At 34.4% G+C, this 21,750-nt stretch overlaps 2 protein-coding genes and 1 long non-coding RNA gene across 17 annotated transcripts in view; all 3 read left to right on the top strand.

Moving 5' to 3' along the window:
- Window positions 1-6,100, top strand: part of slc25a14 (solute carrier family 25 member 14) — a 33,677-nt gene extending 27,577 nt beyond the window's left edge. The window contains exon 8 of one of the 2 annotated variants that reach the window (XM_087299352.1): window positions 2,027-6,100. In XM_087299352.1, coding sequence (XP_087155478.1) covers window positions 2,027-2,068 — 42 coding nt within the window. In that variant the 3' untranslated portion in view covers window positions 2,069-6,100. 2 annotated transcript variants of the gene reach the window in all.
- The window catches only part of LOC147838945 (uncharacterized), a 1,276,407-nt gene that overhangs the window by 789,635 nt on the left and 465,022 nt on the right, over window positions 1-21,750 (top strand). The gene's annotated exons all lie outside the window — the stretch shown is intronic.
- pof1b (POF1B actin binding protein) overlaps window positions 7,784-21,750 on the top strand; it is a 67,066-nt gene continuing 53,099 nt past the window's right edge. For 9 of the 14 annotated variants that reach the window (XR_015520533.1, XR_015520532.1, XR_015520531.1 and 6 more), the window contains exons 1-2: window positions 7,784-8,226; window positions 14,554-14,622. Coding sequence is in view for 5 of the 14 variants with exons in the window: in XM_087301773.1 (XP_087157899.1) it covers window positions 7,879-8,226; window positions 14,554-14,622 (417 nt within the window). In the remaining 9 variants the exon portion in view is untranslated. The remainder of the gene's footprint in view (window positions 8,227-14,553; window positions 14,623-21,750) is intronic. The other 5 variants (XR_015520539.1, XR_015520537.1, XR_015520538.1 and 2 more) reach the window with 1 other exon arrangement.

The following is a 21,750-nucleotide window of genomic DNA, read 5'->3' as shown; positions in this document are numbered from 1 at the left end:
GGTCTGACACTCTGACCCATAGCCATTTTCACCCAAGCTGAGATGCTTTCTTTACTGCACTAGGTTAGTATATTATTTTTGCATTTATTTAATCTAGAATACACTAAAACCACAATATTATGAGTTTAAATTCACTTTTATTTATTTTTTTAAACCTGCGATGGCAAAACTGAATGTATTACTCAAGTCTGCAGTACTAATCATCTTCTAGAAATCATTCTGATGCTTTAAGTGTCCAAATAATTTGTCCATTGTGTGGAATATAGAGGTTTTATTTTCTCAATAGTATTTAAAATAAAACAAAAGTATGTTTATTTCAATTTTATATTATCATTTTTTACTTTTCAACAGTAAAGCTCTCTGTACATTGGAGCTAGGGCTGCACGATATTGAAAAATCTGACATTGCTTTTATTGGGCTGCAAATAGAGGATTTGAACAGTTTTATTTGGAAAGAGTTCATTATTAGATCGACTGAGGCGATCAAGCCTTTTTCTATGTGGTGCAACTGCATGAAATATAATAAGTTACAAGCAATAGAGCAAAAATAAAAGTAAAAAAAAAATAGTGCTTCATGGTTTTCTTGGGAGTCAACAGAATTGAAAAACTGAAATTGAACAATCAAACATAAAATAACATTTATTTATGTATAATTTTTTTTTTTTTACAATATAGTTAAATAGTATTTATTAATGATTTATTAATATTAATAAAATCCTGCAATGTGACTTGTGGATACACATACTGCGATATCAATGCTCAAATGAAATATTGTTCAGCCCTAATTAGAGCTGTCTAGAATTATGAAAGTCAGAAACATAATTCATCTTTTTAACATCCACTACTTTGTTTACAAGTTATCTCCAGTCATAGTTTCAATTTCCTTTTGGATGGAATGATATAGACTATACCACACCCATGGTGTCTGCATGGTCTTGGAGTCTTAAAATGTTTTATCTCAAAAATAAAAATTTTAGGCCTCAAAAAGTCTTAAATTTACTGAAATAGGTCTTGTTGTAGGTCTTAAATCTTTTTAAACGGGTCCTAATTTTCCTTTGTTCATGTATCACTACCCAATTTGGCCAACAGCCATATAAGCACAAACAATCTATCTCAATAACTTTAAACTTTTTATTAAAAAATGTTATTTTGAGCTATTTACCAATTACTTTCTATACAATAACATTTGTTTAAAAGGGCTCCATGCATTTACTGCTGAGGACACCGACCTGGACAGATTGCTGTGCATAGATTTCATTTATTATACTTTTAAAACGTTTGAAACATTTGTCCATTTTTTTATTTTATTTTAAAGAAAGTTTATGTTAGAAAGAAAAGTATGCATACAAGTAGAGCTTGCTCGTTTTTACACAATAGTTAAAATATGAAATATTTTATTTAAAAATCTAAAATATATAAAAAAATATTAAATTAATAGTTATTTAATGATTAATAATATGATTATATTAATAAATAAGGAAAATATTTTTCCCCCCGTCTGGGCTATTTGAAAAATAATTAATGTTAAACTCTGTGTGAGTCTTAAATTGTTTTCATAATGGTCTTAAAAACGTCTTAACGTCTTAAATTTAACTTGGTGAAACCTGCAGAAACCCTAGTGTTTGCATCCATACACACACAAATGCATTTAGAACTGCATGCCAGTTTGCAGTTTCTTGTGACTCACCCTTTATAATTTGGTCTACCAAAAATATTCAGTCCATATATGTGCCTCAGAAAACAATGACTATTGTATGTTTATTTTTTTGCGTGCAGTTCAACACATTCACTACACAGATGGTAAAGTCACATTCATAACCCAGATCAACATGATTGACGAGCACCTTTGCTGAAAAGCAGTGCACGAAACACTAAACTTTGCTCCAGGCAAAACATAATTCACATTGTGTAATGAACAGAAAATATCTGTGTGCATGTGTGTGTACACTACTAACATGTATGTGATGGATTAATTAAGTGAATACAGTGTGTTCTGATCTTTCTGTGATCCTTGACTGACGTTGCAGTTCTTCATGACCTTCGAGCAGCTGAAGAAGCTTCCATTGTAGCCGAATCTACAACATCTCTGAAACGTGTGTGTTTGTGTGCTTGTTTGTGTGTGTATGGGGCTTCTGTCTCTCAGCATTCACCATCCCTTCATCTACGAGTATGTTTATTTAAGAACTTGTTTTATTCTGTTCTCATTTGTGTTGTACATACTTGACCTATTTAAACGCTCTCCTTTTTGCACCTAAATGCTTTATTTTTGACTCCTGGCAGCTACCGTATCGCTTCCGTCAGCTTTTTTACAGGCCCAGTGGTGTTTTAATATGTGCTTGGTCAGCTAGGAGCCGCACTGGTGAATATTTGAGGTAAAGGGCTTTAGCTTAAACTGGAAAACCACCAGGCATAGTTTTCTCCACACTGGCTTGAGAGTCTGGCTTAATAGCACAGTTGTCAAAGTTACTGAAGACACGTCCATTAGGTTGGGATATAAAGCAATACTTTGGGGTTTACCTCCATGCAAGCAGATGTTTTACATCAGAGCCCTGAGGAATATTTGAGGTCGGCAGACTCCAAATCAGACTTTTCGCATATAGACACATGAGGAATGTTGTTTTACTGTATATGTAAACTGTTGATATGATGGGAATCATCAATGTTACAAAGTTTAATACAGCCAAAATTATTACCAAAGGTAATATAGTGATGTGACCTTCATATCCTGGAACTTTGAGTTCAGTGGCTCTTATTCATCATAAAACAAAAGCAAATTTCAGTGTCGTTGAAATGAATAGTTCAACCAAAAATGAATGAAAGGTTTGTTGCAAATGTACTGACCTTCGGCTAGTTCAAGTTGTAGGTGACTTCCTTTCTTTAGTAGATTTGATTGTGATGGTGATTCATATATTGAAAGTCAATGACTACTAGTACTTATTGAATCCCAAACCCCCCCAAACAAGCAAATGCAGGCCTTATGAAGTTAAAATAGTTGGGAGGAAACTGGACACTATTTACAACAATATAACCTTTTATCTACAGCCTCAGCAAAAAGAGCTGAGCTCATTCATGACTTTAAATAGTGCCAGATTTCTGTCATGTAAAGATGTATACAGGTATGTGAACTCTGTATGTTTACTATAGAGAGGGATGATATGTGCATTGTATTGATCACCAAAATGGTACTTATTTGTAGAATCCCAACGTTTATTAAACCTCATTGCACTAAGATGTTCGCTCACCAGACTCAAACATAGTAGGTTTTTTTCTGCTATGTAAGTCAATAGTTGGAGGTTTCCAACATTCTTTGTGTTCAACAGAACAAAGAAACTCAAACTAGTTTGGAACGAGTGACGAGTGAGACGAGTAAAAAACGACAGAATATCTATTTGGGCATGAACATTTCCTTAAGTGATTCTAATCTTTTATGAATTAGTCTTCTGTTGAGCACAAAGAATAATATATTAAATTGTCATCTGTAGTAGTAAAAACAAATACTGTAGAAGACAGTGGCTTCAACAGAAGATTGAAAGTCAACCTGGTTTGGATCAAGTGAATTATTGCATTATTTTTTGAAATTTTTTTTGTAAACTAACCCTTGATTTTGCTAAGACTGAGTGTTGTAAATAATATTCAGTTTATTGCACAGATCAATCAATTTGTTTTGGAAGTCCTCATTAATTTTGTCAGGAGCCATGGTTATTAATGTTGATTTACCTCTGTTTTTTTTACTCAGTGATGTATGTATTGACTTGCATTATATGATTCACCAATGACTACAGTTTCAGCTAAGAATCTTAAATAATGTTCCCCTGAAGAAAAAGTGTCACCCACACACCTTTGGTGAACTGAGTAAAAGAAATTAAGAATGAACTTAATCCCTTTAAATCTTTATCAGTCAGAAAAAGAAATTTCTGGCTGCGGATGTTTCAGTGTATTATAAGGCCTGTATTATGTTTAAAGATTTATTTCACCTAAAAATTTAAATTATTAATTATTCACCCTAATGTCTTTCCAAACCTCAGAGACTGTCTTTGGAAAACACATTAAAGTGTTTTTGATGAAATTTGAGAGCTCCCTCATCCTCCATAGACAGCAACATGAGTTGTGTCCTGAGTTGTTCAGAAAAGTACGACGACAAAAAAATGCATTCTCAAAACAGTCTGTTTGCCTTCAATGGTTTTTTTGTAATATTATTAAGCTATTAGAATATTTTTTATTTGCACATGAAACAAAAATAAGGTCTTTAGTCAACATTTTCTTTTTCGCAGTTTCAGCATGAGGCATGCGACATGAACGTGCACACTATACTGACACTGAGAAGAAGAAACCCTTGAATAAAGTCTTCATAATTTTTGTTTTATGTGCACACAAGTATTCTCATATAGCTTGAGAATAGTCCAACTGTAGGCATATCGTCTGTTTTGAGGATGCTTTTTTTTTTTCAGGACTCTGATCAAGTCAGGAATCTTGCTGTCAACGCAGGATGAGATTCAGTGAAGCTCTAAGATTTAATCTAAAATATCCTAATTTGTGTTGTGAAGATGAGCGTGAATGTTTCCCTGGACTGGCGCGTAATCAATAACATTCATTTCATTTTTGGGTGAACTAACCCTTTAAGATCTGGGTCAGGAGTTTTTTTTTTTTTAATCTTCATTTGCTTGAACATGCACTGCATTTAAAGCATTTGTGATTATTGCACAAGATCTGTACTGTTTTATTTGACTTTTTTTCTTGCTTTTTGTTGCAGCAAGGTCTTTATTGCCATGCATTTATTGTGTGTGTGTGTGTGCGCGTGCGCGTGTGTGCGTGTGTTCTGAGAAGCACATGTAAAATGTCAAATATTTTGGCAGCTGTGTGTAAATACTGCTTCTGTATGATAGAATAAAATAATAGCATATAGTTTTTTTTGTTTTGTTTTTTCGTTTTAAATCGGATTTTGTGGAAAAAGGGGTTCGGTATAGTATTTTGGGTGCTTGCCTCTTTGCCAAAGTGTACATGTATTGAACCAGAGCTGCACTGTTAATGCTGAGTTTTTAAAAGTGACACATTATTATAATTATTATTAATGTTATGATCGGGGAAAGTACTGTTACATATTTATCACTGTATGTCGTCAACATATTTCAAGCCTTACCACTTCCTGCTTTTATATGTATGCCTTTGCCTGATTGTTTCATTTCTCTCGGTGTGCAAGCCAAACATTCTGCTATGATTTTACTTTGCTCTGTTGTTCTTTTAACATGCTCCTAAGCAAATTCAATTGTACTGTAAATCTTTAAGCAAACATTCTTGATTAAGTTATTATGACTGAAAGGGGACATGTTTAAAAGGTTTAATGTACTGTATGTAACTGATGGGTCATTCTAAGGGGTTTACCTGTTTGATGCACTTCCTTCCAGATCTTTCTCAGACTTTGGCTTTCGCTAGATTGGTGAATTCAGCATGGTGCATGCTATATTCTTCTGAAAATGCTTATTTCATTACATGTAGCAAAGACCAAGAACCACATTAACCCCCATATGCCAGTGTTTTTACTTTGATTTAGCCCACAAATCATATTTTTTTTATTTATTTAGGGAATATTTTATTTATGCTGTTATTGTTTGATTTCTTTTATAGAGGTACTTTGGATTTGTTGTTAATTTAAATGCAGAATGTTTCATACATTGAGGAAGATGATAGTTTATTGCCCCATCTCAGCTATTTATTTGATAAATGAGATGATGGAAATAAGCGGAATGACATTTAAGGTGTATAATAATACGCACTAACACAGTTTGGAAATGCCAAAATCAAATACTACAGTATATAATGTAGTAACATTCATCCCCTAACACTATTTTGACTTGTTTTTTTATCATTCTTTTCCAATTTAGAATGCAGCAATAGCCACATTTGCTTGCCATTGCCAAATTTAATTGTGATCCACTCTTTGGTTAAGTGTCTCTGGGAAACACGGACATTATTTATGATCTGTTGCTTGAATAGACAATGAATTGTATTACGAATGCCTGTTTTTTTTTTTTTGTGGTTGGTTTGACTTATTTCTCTTTGTCTGATATAACTGCACCCTGACAATAAATACAATGTTCACTGAATCCTGGTTGTTGTTCATGTCATTAGTCTTTTTGAAGCACAGAAGTTAACAAATGTTCAAATAATTAAATAGCAACGTCATATGGGTTTAAGCCAATGGTCTCAAACTCAATTTCTGGAGGGTTGCAGCTCTGCATACTTCAGCACCAACCACCTCCAACTCACAATAGTCTCTAGTAGTCTGGAACACCTTGACTTGTTGGATCATATGTGTTTGATTACGGTTGGAGCACTCTACTGTGCAGAGCTGCGACCCTCCTTCCAGTTTGAGAAGTTTTATAATGTTTATATTATAGGTTTAGCAATGGAGGTGCAATAACTATGGGGATGGAAGGTGTTTTAAGGAAAAAGCTAAAATAAAAAGTAGTAAATAAATATTTAATAACACAAACACATTTGAGGAATTCCATGCAAATTGTCAACATTGCCATGAAAATATAAAGTATAAAAAATATATAAAAATTAAGTTAAAAAAAAAACATTGATGTTTTTGTTGGCCTAAATTTGACTACTTTAAAATTACTCAAATGTCTCTGGTAAAATAGTTTGAAAATATTGACACATTGACCTTTGAAAACATTAATTTGTCACATCCATAATTTTACTTCACAATGCAAAAATTAGTACATTTTAAATTGAAAAAAATCATTTTTTTAGAGCGCTTATATACTCATCCTTCTGATTAGTGTTATTTCTTTAACATTGAGCAGTGTAATTCACAGAATTTCTACCGAGTTTGTTACAGTAAACACTTCTTTTTGGCCGTATCCATAATGCAGGTTTATTTCTTTCATTTAAAATATAAAATGTTTACATTCATTGATATTCTTCAGATTTTTTTAACAAAACAGGTGTTACGTTTAATACGATGTTAATGTTAAGGCTACATCCTCTGTGAATTTAAGTTTTTACTGCAAATATATCACATCCATCATGCTGGAATTGCTCAGTTGTATATAAAATATACAAATTAACAACTAAAACATTTGAATGATTATATACATAATTGTGGTAAAACATAAATAAAGTTTATTTAAAAAAAACCCTAATTTTATTTTAAAAAAAAGAAAATATTATAGTAGCTTATAGGCCAAGAAAATAATTCTCAATTCAACCACAAATTATGTTGATCTATAATGGATAAAAACACAAACACCTAAAATATTGCTTCGTATTGTGTTTGTGTTGAGAATTTAAGAACAAAAGTTTATTTCTAATAAATTTAATAAAATACATAAAATGTATTTCTAAGTATAATTAATAAAATATATTAAAAGTCTGCTGTCAACATTAGAAGTTATTCCTGTTTTTGTTTTGTTTTTTTTCCATGTTTTTCAAAATTGTCATAGGACAATAATGGATGTTGTATAATAGCTTTGGACAATGATGAAAGCAAGGTGATGATCCACTTTAAATGTTGACGGTATGCTTGATCGCATTATGGTTTTAGTTAAACATATTAAAATAATGCTAGTATGCAGGTTTTGAATGCATTATGTAAAAAATGTGTTATGCAATAATCTGGAAGAATTCTTTCTATTTTATTTCAGTAATGTTTGAAAACTTTGACAGGTGGGTAGAAACAATAGCTCTTCGTCACCTCCACTGTGAGAAATTTGATCTGAGGGAGGAGAGATTGAGAAAACACGCCTCTCCTCATTTATACAACTTTACCGGAGAGACGTCAGGAGTAGTCGGGCAGCGGCGCACCGGGGCTTCGCGAACTTCACAACAACAACTGAATGTTATTTCTCGTTCAAACTTCATACAACTCGCAGAAATGACTCTTCCGTACGGCCAAAGCGTGACCACCCTGAGGACCGTGACCGTCGCGGAGCCGAGCAAGCAGACCGTCCTGACGTCTCCCGTCGGGTTAAGCGAAGGTTCGACGACTTACCGGACGGTGAATCTCTCGGGAGCTCAGTATCAGCCAGTCCAGTACATGAACAGTCAGGTGGAGGGCAACTTTATGTACGGGGGCGCTCGGTACCTGGTGCCCGTCCAGCAGCAGCCCGCCGAGTCCTATGTGTACGTGCGTCAGGCGCCGCGCGTCGTACAGCCGGTTTACTTACAGAACGTTCAGCCGGTGAGCCTCAGCAGCGTCGACGAGACCGACGTCAGACAGGTGGTGAGTTTTTGATATTTTCCTATTGCTGTACATCGTTATCCAAATGAATGAGTGTTAATATAACTCATTATTGCATTTAAAAAAATGACGTGTGCTGTTTGTTCAAACTATTTATTTAAAATGAACCGAAATAACACAATTCTTCAGGTGTTTTTTTGATACAACCTAATTAATTTATGCTCAATTCACTTAAATTTATAGAAAGTATTGTTAACTTAATTCCTTCACGTTATTCTAACACAAATACATACATTCTTGCAGCTTATTTTGTTGAATCAAATTAACTTTCTAGTCATTTCAACTTAACTTAGGCCCCTATATCAATAAAACTGGCTAAAAATATTAAAATAAACCTGGCATTAACTTAGTTGACAGAAAACATTTGTAGGCATGAATTTTTGTATATCTATTTTAAAGTGTAGCAGTAGGCTAAGTGTTATGCAACTAATTATAATAGACAAAAAATTAAGAAAATGTCTAAAATAAGATGCTGCTGATCCTGACGTTTCATTTAAGATGTGTTGGAGATAAAGGGATAGTTCAATTCTGTCATCATTTACTCACCCTTTACTTGTCACAAACATGTATGTTTTTTCTTCTTCTTCTGAACACTAAATAGGTTATTTTGAAGAAAGTTGTAAACCTGTAACCACCGACTTCCATATTTGTTTTTCCTACTATGAAAGTCAATTTTTGCTGGTTTGAACATTCTTCAAATTATCTTCTTTTGTGTTCAACAGAATACAGAAACTCATAAAGGTTTTTAACCACTTGAATGTGAGTAAATAGTTAGTAATGTTTCATTTTTTGCATGATCTGTCCCTTTAAATATCAGCAGTTGTTGAAAATATACTGCTCAAAAATAAAGGGAACACTTAAACAGCACAATAACTCCAAGTGTTCCCTTGTTTTTTTGAGCAGTGTATTTTGGTTCCTTTAGCAGATTATACATTGAAATTCGACATGAATGCACCTTATCAATCTTTATGGGATTTAGTCTCAAGGTACAGATTAACTAGTGCGCCACATCTTCACATTGTAATATTTAAAGCGTCAGGTATGACTATTGGATGCATGCAGCTACTAAATAATTCAGATGAATGATTCATTTGTTCTTGCCTTTATCTTTATCTAATTACAGCTTTTATTTTTAGCACAATTGGCAAAGCAAATTTTTGATATCAAGCATGTATGTGCTACATCTGACATTAATCAGCCCTTACACAATCTATTATCTGCTCAGTTGTGAGTGTGGATTTAAATCATATTTTATATCTTATATAATATATTTTTAGAGTATTAACAATTTATATTTTATTTTAAAGCCTAAACCTTCTTTTTGTGTAAAAACATCAACAAGATTTAAATATTGAGTACACTATAAATCCATCTTCTAGTGCTGTACCCTGAATGAATCACTGTTGGAAGTCTGTGATATTAATAATTAATATTTTAGGCCTGTCGGAACAGATTTTCTGAAAAACTTCATTGTTTTGTCATTCGTTTGGGTGTTTACATCATATCTATAATAAATGAAAGTCAGGCGACTATGATACACACACACACACACACACTGCAGCTAAGTTTGGTTGTCAGTTTACCTTTTAGCGCTTATTAACACTGTTCACACACATTTCAGTCTTTCACATGATGACAACCAACAATTAAGTAATGTAATTACATATTCAAAAGTTCTATTTCTTAATTCTAAGTCTGCCGATGACATATATGACATGTTTAAATGTGTATCAGAGTTTACTTGCTCTACTGTATGCGTGGTGCAGGAATTCACAGGGAATGAGGTGTGTCCCCTTGACTTGGTGTTGCCAAACCTTCCTTTAAAAAAACAGCAAATAAGAACAAAGCAGCAAGTAAATCCAAACTCTTTGTTTTGCCAAAGCATCACAACATACTTTTTAGTTTTTACTCCATTAACAGATTTGTTTAAACCTAAAGATGCTAAATAAATATAGCTTAAAATAGGTGGACATGATAACCTATTTTAAGCAATATTTATTAAGCATCTTTATGTTTAATAAATATTGCTTAAAGTAAGTGGACATGGCAACATTTCAAATGTAAACGTTTACCATGTAAACTGTGCTTTTGCTTAACTTGCCAAACGTAATAAGTTTTTGCTTGCTTTTACTGAATAGAAATAAACCAAATGCTAAATGTGCATGACAACATAATGTTGCTATGGTAAACAAGGTGTCAATCATCATAGTTCCAGCAATTCATGACCTCTAGACATAAATTATTATTAAATTAAATGAATTATAATTATTTATTATTAAAATTGGCTTTCCCCTTTGAATTTTCCCCTCTGTATTATATTATATTACATTATATTATATTATATTATATTATATTATATTATATTATATTATATTATATTATATTATATTATATTATATTATATTATATTAATTATATTATGATATATTATGTTTATTAGTAGCTTTGCAAAGTGACAGTGACTTAATAAAAATCATATCAAAATTTAAAATTTTAAAAAATATCTACGAAAAAGAGTGTGACATTTGCGATGTTGTTGTTGAGTTTTTGTTTTGCGTCCTTAAAATGTGTGTTAAATTTGGACTCAACATCCAGAAAATACCAGTCTAATGGGTTCTGTTTTTTAATGTTATTGTAGGCCAATAGTAGTCATAATAATGCAAGGAAAGTGTTTGGAGGGAGTTGCCCTGTATCGTAACAGTTGCTGTCAATCAGCCTGCAGTGGTAAGGTGACAGGTGTATATTGGAAGTGCTTACCACACAAATAAACACATTGCTTTATGTGGCAGAGTTTTTCATTGTAGTCAACACCCAAAACGATGTTACTGATTTTGATGTAAATCCTTTAAACTCCATTATAGTTTACAGCAAAATGTAAAAAATTGTCAATGTTTTTTCGGCTTTGAACCAATATATTCACACTGTCTTTCTGTCATTATTGGCTAAAAGAAAAATTAGATTTTTATAGTAGTAAATATATATTGATATTGATGTTTTTTAATAGACGATTACATTAAACAGTTATAAATCAGTTTAGGGCAGAAAATAAAAAGTAAATCAGAGCATACATAAGAAATTTTGTGCACTTTTGGTGTTTGGAACTGCGTCATTACAAGTAATAATCAGGAAGGTGTTCAGATTGAGGAAACGGGCCACAAACTGTTCACACTTTATGCCTCGGGCAGACGCTGCAGATCTCTATGCACTAAAACATCTAGGCATGAAAACAGTTTTTTCCCCTCAGGCCATCCAACTTGAAAATCTAGCACCTCAGTTGCTACCTGTTTTTATTGCCATAAAAATACAGTTCTATTATTGTGTTTATGCTTTCTATAACCTAAAAAGCCACTTATTATGCAAGTTCATACTTTTATTTTTTATTCATACAGTTAAATCTAGGGCTGGACGATAGTGAAAAATATGCGATGTTGTTGAGTATTGCGATAGATCTTTCTTATGATATAACATTTTCTCTTGAAGCGTTCTGTTTTATTAGCTATCGCTGTAAACAATATCCATAAATTAGCAAATTTCCGTATTTTGTGATTCATGTTTTCATTTATTTTCTGCATTTATGCTTTTGAAATGCATTATGGCACCTTGATTATTTTTAACAAGTTAAACTAATTATTAAGTGAAACAAATTTAAACAAAAATAACAATTATTTTTGACAAGTTGAAAAGTGACTTTTATTAGGATTTTGAATATTTTAAAGTGATATATTGTCTGAGTTGGTGTTGTATATTATACTACAAAAACTTTGTAATAAACTTCCAGCGCATTTTGAGTTATTTTACATACAAATTTCTCAATATAATATGCATTATTTCATTTCAAACTACTGAAATTTCAGCAAAAGTCAATTTTGTTAATTGATGTTGAATTTTCAACATTAAAAGTCAACAGAGCAGAGATTGACGTCCCATAATGCAATTCACAACCATAAATAAATGGGAAACACATGTGAATCACAAAGCACAGGAACTGTTAATTAACAGATACTTTTTTTTACTGTGTGTGTTTGATTTTAAATTGTTTATTTCATTCATTCATTCATTTATTTTCTTTTCGGCTTAGTCCCTTTATTAATCTGGGGTCCCCACAGCCGAATGAACCGCTAACTTACCCAGCACATGTTTTATGCAGCGGATGCCCTTCCTGCTGCAACCCATCTCTGTTAAACCTCCATACACTATGGACAACCCTCCATACACTCTCACACACTATGGACAATTTAGCTTACCCAATTCACCTGTACCGCATGTCTTTGGACTGTGGGGGAAACCGGAGCACCCGGAGGAAACCCACGCGAAGGCAGGGAGAACATGCAAACTCCACACAGAAACACCAACTGACCTAGCCGAGGCTCGAACCAGCGACCTTCTTGCTTTGAAGCAACAGCACTACCTACTGCACCACTGCGTCGCCCTGTTTATTTATTTAATGGTATTAAATTAAACTATATTTTTCTAAATTAAACATTTTATAAAATTAAAACATTTTTCACATCTTATTATTTATAATTCAGTCAAAGAAACTGTTTTTAAGATGCAAGCATTTAATGTTTAAAGCAATATGAGTGAGTAAAAACCTCAGCAGATATTCTGACTCTGATTGTGCTGTTGTTAATTCCTTAATTTTGTACTGATTAACTTGTTTAATAGTTAACTTTGATTAAAGGATTTGATCCACTTCAAATGTTGACTACTCTACATGTAATTTTATTGCTTAGTTGTTTTTTCTTAATTAAATGTCCTTTCTGTCCTCTTGTGTTGATATGTATGTACAGTATACCCTGACCTCTTGTAAACCAAACAAACTTCTTGGGTGTTTGCACATGTAAAGCTCATTGTAGTTCTGATCATTTTAAATCAATTATGTGTAGAAACACTGAAGTAAACAAACAGCAATGTGATCACCCTGTAAGGCCCACTTTATTAAATCTTACATAATAAATTAGTAGCAAACCTGTTAAACAGGTCAATGCAAGTCAGTTCTTGAACATTCAAATGTTCAATTGTTGAAATGAAGAGAAGAAGCTGGTGGGACATGACAATGGGAAGATGGGCTGTGCTATCCAAATAAAGTCCAAATGAAGATGTTTGTTATCTCTTGCAGTTGCCTTTAAACGCCCAGAACTGTCTTTCAACTTAAAATTCCAATTACAGAATAAAAGCACAATAAAACCACACAGGCTGGTGTAGATTCAAACAAAAGTCAACTATACAATGAAACTAAAATTGGACTGACAGCTTGAACTTATTGGCCTGATCACAGAATAAATGTTCAGTCAATTATGGATTATATCCGCTACTCGGTGAACTTCATGACAGGACATGTTGTGTGCAGCAGACACACAGTTTAAAAGAGCTTTGGTAGAGGAAAGACAACATTGTATTGGCAGTGTTTTTCCCCATGAAAAAAGAGAACTTGATTTTGCACAAGAAAAAATCTAGATGTTTCGTTGTTTTCTGCAGTCAATATTTTAAACAAAATCTGTTGTCGTTTGTTGTGTTGTTTTGCATTGACTAAATACATCAATTATTGGCTTCCAAATGTAAATGGTTATCTGCAGCTTTTTATGTTTGTGCACTGGTTACGTTTTTGTATAAACATAACTAATATTTACACAAAATATTTATATTTATAAATATAAATAGTTTGAAGAAATACACATTGCACAGTATGTCTGATAATGTTTTTTCTTCTGGAGAAAGTCTTATTTTTTATTTTGGCTTAAATAAAAGCATTTAAAAAAAATTTAAAAGCCATTTTAAGGTCAAAATTATTAGCCCCTTTAAGCTAATTTTTTTTCGATAGTCTACAGAACAAACCATCATTATATAATAACTTGCCTAATTACCCTAACCTGCCTAGTTAACCTAATTAACCCAGTTAAGCCTTTAAATGTCACTTTAAGCTGTACAGAAGTGTGTTGAAAAATATCTAGTCAAATATTATTTACTGTCATCATGGCAAAGATAAAATAAATCAGTTGTTAGAAATTAGTTATTAAAACTGTTATGTTTAAAAATGTGTTAAACAAATCTTCTCTCCGTTAAACAGAAATTAGGGAAAAAATAAACAGGGGGGTTGATAATTCAGGGGACTAATTATTCTGACTTCAACTGTAAGGTTATGTGTCTTAATGTGTAGTTTTTTTTGTTGACTTATTTTTTATTTAATATGTCTGTAAATCTAAACCCATTCAATTTCAATTCAAATTAAGGAAGAAAGACCTGTGAGACAGAATGTTATGCAACTCTGCCTGATTCATTTATGATATTTCTTTTGTTTTTACTATTCAGAACATAAATGGACAAACAACAGTCTTCAGCCAGTTATCCAGTCCAGTCAAGAGTCCTGAACCATCTGAGGTAACAAAATAACATCTACCCTCCACTCTAACAAGCACATGTTCAGTAGCATCTAATGAGCAGTTCCAAGCAAATGTCAAGGTTGCCATGAAAAAAAAGTTGTTTGTGTAGGCTTTTTTACTCAAAAATGTCTGGCATTGTTTTTAAAACAATTTCATTTGCTTTACCAAAGTCACACAAGTACCGATTTCACATCTGTCAGATGCATAACTGATAGATGTCACATGCGTAACGCAGCTTTTAAATGCAAAAAGTACAACCTCATATCAAAAGAAATAGGGACAGTATGGAAAACGCATACAAAAAAGAAAGTGATTTTTTATTTATTTTTTATTTTTTAAATACATATTCCAATTTTGGTTTTTGCAATATATTTTCTGGTGTTTTTAATTTTTAAAAACCATTTTAAGGTCAAAATCATTAGCTCCTTTAAGTTATATTTTTTGATAGTCTAAAGTACAAACCATCATTATACAATAACTTGCCTAAATACCCTAACCTGCCTAGTTAGCCTAATTAACCTAGTTAAGCATTTAAATGTCACTTTAAATTGTATAGAAGTGTCTTGAAAAATATCTAGTCAAATATTATGTACTGTCTTCATGGCAAAGATAAAATAAATCAGTTATTAGAAATGAGTTATTAAAACTATTATGTTTAGAAATGTGTTGCAAAAATCTCTCTGTTAAACAGAAATTGGGGAAAAATAAACAGGGGGCTAATAATTCTGACTTTAAATGTATATAACGCTGGAATTGCTCAATACTTTTTAAATACATTCATATGGCTTACACATAAACATACACAGACACACATCTAAAGTCACCCTTGTCCTGTTTTCTTAACCTCATTCCATGTAACACACAATCAATATGTAGTGTTATGCACTAGTAATGGGTAGTTCACGAACGATTCGTTCATTTTGAACGAATCTTCGATATGACTCGGGAACTACGAGTCCTCTCAGGGAGTGATTTGTTCATCCGCGCGTGCGCACATTTGTGCAGGTAGTATCGTTAATTTCAAGTCTTCATCACAGAAGCCAATCATACCCGTTTAGAGCCGGAAAAAGAATTGATTCGCTCACCTCTCGAGTCCTCTATTGGGTCTGAGTCACTCGTTCATCACGAGCCAATCATATGCGTTTAGAGCCGGAAAAAGTTTTTTATCCGTTTATCTCTCGAGTCCTCTATCAGGTCGGAGTCACTCGTTCCTCAAAGGCCAATCATTCGCATTTAGAGCCGGAAAAAGAATTGAACCGTTCATCTCTCTAGTCCTCGGGTTTGAGTCATTCTGTCACGTGATGAACGAACGATTATGGCTCCTATCGGCTGTGCATTGGTTAAGATTATATGTGACTGTCAGTGTAACGTGAATAAACCCCTGACATATGAAGAGGTGAGCTGAGCAAAGAGGCAAAAATGCCCAAAGACAAAAGAGCAGGTCAACATTGAATTATTATTTTCTCCTTCTTATATTCTACTTATGACTTATTTGTTGTGTGATCAACTTTTTGGGCTAGTTGTAGATGTGTTTGGAAGCAATTCGTAACATTTTAATAATATTTTGGCAAATTGAACCATATGAACGAAATGACTCGAAAAAAGATTCGTTCATCTTAATGAACGAGACTCAAAGATCCGAGTCAGTAAAATGATCCGAACTTCCTATCACTATTATGCACACACTTTCTCTCTGTTTTTTTTTTTTACAACTTGTGAGATGAGCCGGGAGAACAAGCTTTAGTGCAAGCCAGGCTTTGGTGTGTGTGTAGTTGCACGCACATGCTAATATGACAACAATTTCAGCGTTTGAGCATAAGTGAAGTACCTGCAGGGTGTAGGGTGTGTCTCACTGAAAGAATGGACTCAGTAATTCCCAGAGGAGACAGAGTGTTGACGCCCATTTAGATTGGACCCACAATAGTCATAATTTTGCAAGGAAAGTGTCGGAGGGAGTTGTCCTTTATTGTAACTGTTGCTGTCAACCAGCCTGCAGGTGATAAGATCATGACAGGTGTATATTGAAAGAGCTCTGCTGTGTACTACACTCAAACATGTTGATTAGTTTGGCAAAATATGTATTTTGACATAATTCAGCAATGAGCTTTAAGGGTTTTCTGGGGTGACTTGTTTACAAAGAAAACAATGGTGATGGTGGAGCACATGCTTGACATACAAAAGTTAAATTTCACATGTAATTTACATTTCTGAGCTGCTAATTTGTGAAATTATTCTTAGCATATTCAGTTATATTGATCTTTATTTCTATAGCACTTTTACAATGTAGATTGTGTCAAAGCAGCTTCACATAGAAGATTATATTAAATTGAAACAGTGTCCGTTCAGTTTTCAGTGTTGAAGTTCAATTTAGTTCAGTTCAGTGTGGTTTAATATTCACTGCTGAGAGTTCAAACTGGTTCAAACAGCTGCTCAACAAGCCGCGGGACCCGACCAGATTTCTGCGGCGCGAGAATACATTTCCAGATAAAGCGAGGGAGCGGTCGGTAACAGGTTTAATTTGGGACGGGAGCGGGCCATCTAGCAATATTGCTCCCGACTCCCGAGCGGGCACGCGTATGTATGTGTGTAAATGAAATAGCGCAATGTTGTTTTTAGCTTGTTTGTTGCTGTGTGTGTATGTGTGTGCGCACGCGCAAATGAGGTGTGTGTGTGTGTGTGTGCGCGCGCGAATGAGAGAGAGAGAGAGAGCTTTGTCTGTGTGTGTGTGCTTGGTGCTTATGTGTGTGTGTGTTTAAACAGACAGCTTGTTATAGGCTGTCTGGACTCCGTATAGCTGGGTGGTTTTCGGTTTTGTTCTCCCCCCCCCCTCTTTAGCGGGATCGGGCGCAGCGGGTAGAAAACGGGGCGGGTCGGGCAGCGGGACAACAAATGCTCAATGTAAGCGGGAGCGGTCGGGTTCGGGCTAAAACCTGGTGGGTGCGGGCGGGAGCGGGATTCAAAATTTAGTCCCGCGCAGATCTCTATCCCAAACCATGCAAGCCACTGGCAACAGCGACGAGGAAAAAACTTCACCAATTGGCGAAAGTGAAGAATTAAAAAACCTTGAGATAAGCCAGGCTCAGTTGGGCACAACCATTTCTCCTACGGCCAAACGTCTTGTGCAGAGCCGCAGTCTAGGCGCCGGAGACTGGAGAACGCTAGACATAGAGGTTACCGGCTGGTGTACAGGCTGTCCTGTCAGAATCAATGTGCGGACTCGTCTGTCGCTGCGGCCTTACAAGGATCAGTGTCATGCTCTCTACTTCCCCATGACCACCACAGCAGCTGCTCAGGATACGGCCTGGTCCAGGATTATGGAAACCTCAGGAATAATGAAAAAAGACTAACATAAGCGCAGTTTCCGTTCAAATTACAATGTCTTTAAGTATTCCCGGCTAGGGTGCCCAAATTAATGCAGACTAACAATCCTTTAGAGCAGGGGTGGCCAATCCTGTTCCTGGAGATCTACCTTCCTGCAGATTTCAGTTGCAACCCTTATCAAACACACCTGTCTGTAATTATCAAGTGGATTTCAGGTCCTAATTAATTGGTTCAGGTGGGTTTGATCAGGGTTAGGAGCTAAACTGTACAGGAAGGTAGATCTCCAGGAACAGGATTGAGCACCCCTGCTTTAGAGGATTTTATTTCAACAGAATTTGTGTTTTATGTGTATGCAAATGCAAAGAGATGTGTCTTTAATCTAGTTTTAAACTGACAGAGTGTGTCTGCCTCCCGAACTGTGCTAGAAAGGCTGTTCCTGAGTTTAGATGCCAGATATGAGAAAGAACTACCTACACTAGCATATAGGCATATATATACACTAGCATATATGAGTACACTCCTCAAAAATGTATCTTTTGATTTTTTTATTTTCTATAGGATGCTTTACAATATTATATTTATGCACATACATTATCCAAATCCAAATATGGAGCTAATCTAACAAAATAATCTACCATAATGGTCAAAAATGAGTACAACCAAATTTATGTTAGGGAAAAATCAGGAGAAACCAAAAATGTAAAAAAGTTTAGTTAAAAACTTTGTAGTTTGTAATTTGATTTAAATGTATTTTCTTTCTGTTTCTAAAGATGTTAGATGACTGAAATATTATTTTATTAAATATATTCATTTAAGGGCTGCACAGTGGCGCAGTGGGTAGCATGTTCTCCTCACAGCAAGAAGCTTGCTGGTTCGAGCCTCGCCTGGGTCAGTTGCCATTTCTGTGTGGGGTTTGCATGTTCTCCCCGTGATCGCTTGGGTTTCCTCCGGGTGCTTCGGTTTCCCCTACAAGTCCAAAGATGTGGTACAGGTGAATTGGGTAGGCTAAATTGTCTGTAGTGTATGATTGTGTATGGAGGCTTCCCAGTGAAGGGTTGCAGCTGGAAGGGCATCCGCTGCATAAAACATATGCTAGATAAGTTGGCAGTTCATCCCGCTGTAACAACCCTAGATTAATAAAGGGACTAAGAGAAATTGATATTCATTTTCAAAATGCAGTGTAATGTGTATTTAAATAGTGCATTTATTGTGTATGGTCATAAACCCAAAGCACTTCACAATGAGGAGGGTCTCTCCACACCACCATCAGTATGCAGGATCCAGTTGGCAACACTGCCAGTGCACTGACGACACACCAGCTATTGATGGAGTGGAGAGACAGTGATAGTGCCAATTGGGTGGATGGGGATGATTGGAAGAGCATGATCAGTGAGGGCTGATAGTGGGAACTTGGCCAGCACATCAGGGTTACACCCCTACTGTTCTACGAGTACTGCCATATTAAATGACCACAGAGAGTCAGGGCCTCAGTTTAACGTCTCATCTGAAAGACGGCGCTCACTGACAGTATAGTGTCCCCTTCACTATACTGGGGCATTAGTACTCACACAGACCGCAGGTTGAGCGTCCGCTTCTGGCCTCACTAACACCACTTCCAACAGCAACCTAGTTTTCCCATGTGGTCTCCCATCCAGGTAATGACCAACCCTGCTTAGCTTTAGTGAATTACCGGTTTTGGCTTGGAGGGTGATTTAGCTGGTACTCATTTATACTGAGCACTGTATATTAGATATTAGAAGTTAGAAAGTACAGGTCTAAAAAAACATTTTAAGGACAAAAAGAATAGGCCTATTACAGTAAAGATTATTACAGTAATAGCACAGAGAAACAATATTCCTTCCAACAAATTTTTGTTAAGCCTAAAAGAAAATGAATGAATGAAAATATAATATAATATAATATAATATAATATAATATAATATAATATAATATAATATAATATAATATAATATAATATAATATAATATAATATAATATAATACTATTGTATTTTCCGATCTAATATAAATATTTTTATACAAATCTTTATATTGATCTTTTATAATGTGAGCTAGCATTAAAGCCTTTTTTATAATAAATAGTAATAATTACAAAATAAATAACACATTTAAAATGCCACACACTGGCTGTCCATTCTCTGTATTTCTCCTATTAAAGCCACTAATTTGCAAAATGTGTTTAGACTTGATTTTTAGTAATGACATAAGTAAATTAACCACTGAAAATCCTAGTAAATTATGTTGCGTGATTCATTTAAATAATCTCCTCACTTCAGCTTTGAAAGGGAAACACCTGCAAATGTGTATTTGTTACGCAACATGGTCAGCCGCCACACCTTATTTAATCCTCACAGTTGTCTTTTAAGAGTTTGTGCTTGTTTGAAATGTTAGTAAATCTGGACATATGACATTCAGGTTCTCAATTGATTAATAACTCTTTTTTTTTTTTTTTGAGTTTGGATGTTACAATTTAGAAGCTTGGCTTGGATACATTTTAATAGACTTTTAGATGCATATTGCAAATAAGTTGTTCACTTTTCTTGCAGTTATAATTTTAAGCAGTCCTTTTATTTCATCAAACATGATTTTTGTGCACTCAAAAAAGAAAGTTATTTTTGTTCTGTAGACTATCGAAAAAAATTGCTTAAAGAGGCAAATAATTTTGTCCTTAAAATGGCTTTGAAAAAACTAAAAACTTTTTTTATTCTAGCCGAAATAAAACAAATAAGACTTTCTCTAGAAGAAAAAATATTATCAGACATACTGTGAAAATGTCCTTGCTCTGTTAAACATCATTTGGGAAATATTTAAAAAAGGGGGAGGAAAAAAACAACGGGGGCTAACAATTATGACTTCAACTGTATATTGTGATATAAATACAATTTCATCAGATGGCTTGATTATTTTTATTTGGAATGAATTGATCATTTTAGATTGAATGGGATGATTCTAGGGCAGCGCATCTACATAAAATATAATAAACAATCTTTGAGTATGGATAAATACAATAAGATACAAATAAAAAAACAGTGTTTTGTGGTTTTCAGAGGAGTCTAACAGTATTTAGGTAGAGCAATTTATTAAGCAAATGTAAAATAATAGTGTGCAGTCTTAATTGTATAAATAATTCAATAAAATTAATCAATATTAAAGTTACAATTGGTACAATTTCTTTAAAGAAAATGCTTTTAGGTGGCACGGTGGCTCAATGGTTAGCACTGTAACCTCAAAGCAAGAGGGTCGCTGGTTCGAGCCCCGAGTTGGCATTTCGGTGTGGAGTTTACATGTTCTCCTAGTGTTCACGTAGGTTCCCTCCAACCGCTCTTGTTTCCCCCACAGGCCAAAGACATGCAGTATAGGTGAGTTAAATAAACTAAATTGTCCGTAGTGTATGAGTGTGCATGTGAATGAGTGTGTATGGGTGTTTCCCAATACTGGGTTGCAACTGGAAGGGCATCTGGTGAATAAAACCAACACAATCTCACAACAATTCGTAACTTTGTGATTTCTAATTCGTATCGAACAATTTAATACGATTTGCTTATTGGGTTTAGGAGCAAGGTTGAGTGCCACATCTCTTTTTCAAAATCATACATTTTCTTACAGCTGAACCCGTATGAATTAGATACTGAACTGACAAAACATAAAATACTTAAACATATGCTGGAATAGTTGGCAGTTCATTCCGCTGTGGTGACTTCTCGAATAGAGACTAAGCTGAAGGAGAATGAATGAATGAATGAATGAATGAATGAATGAAATGCATTTAAATTCCTCAAACCATC

The sequence above is a fragment of the Danio rerio genome, chromosome 21 (assembly GCF_052040795.2).
Source record: "Danio rerio strain M-AB ecotype USA chromosome 21, GRCz13ab, whole genome shotgun sequence".
Taxonomy (NCBI): Eukaryota; Metazoa; Chordata; class Actinopteri; order Cypriniformes; family Danionidae; genus Danio; species Danio rerio.
The sequence above is the reverse complement of the archived record's forward strand: the minus strand, read 5'-3'. Positions and strand labels throughout refer to the sequence as shown.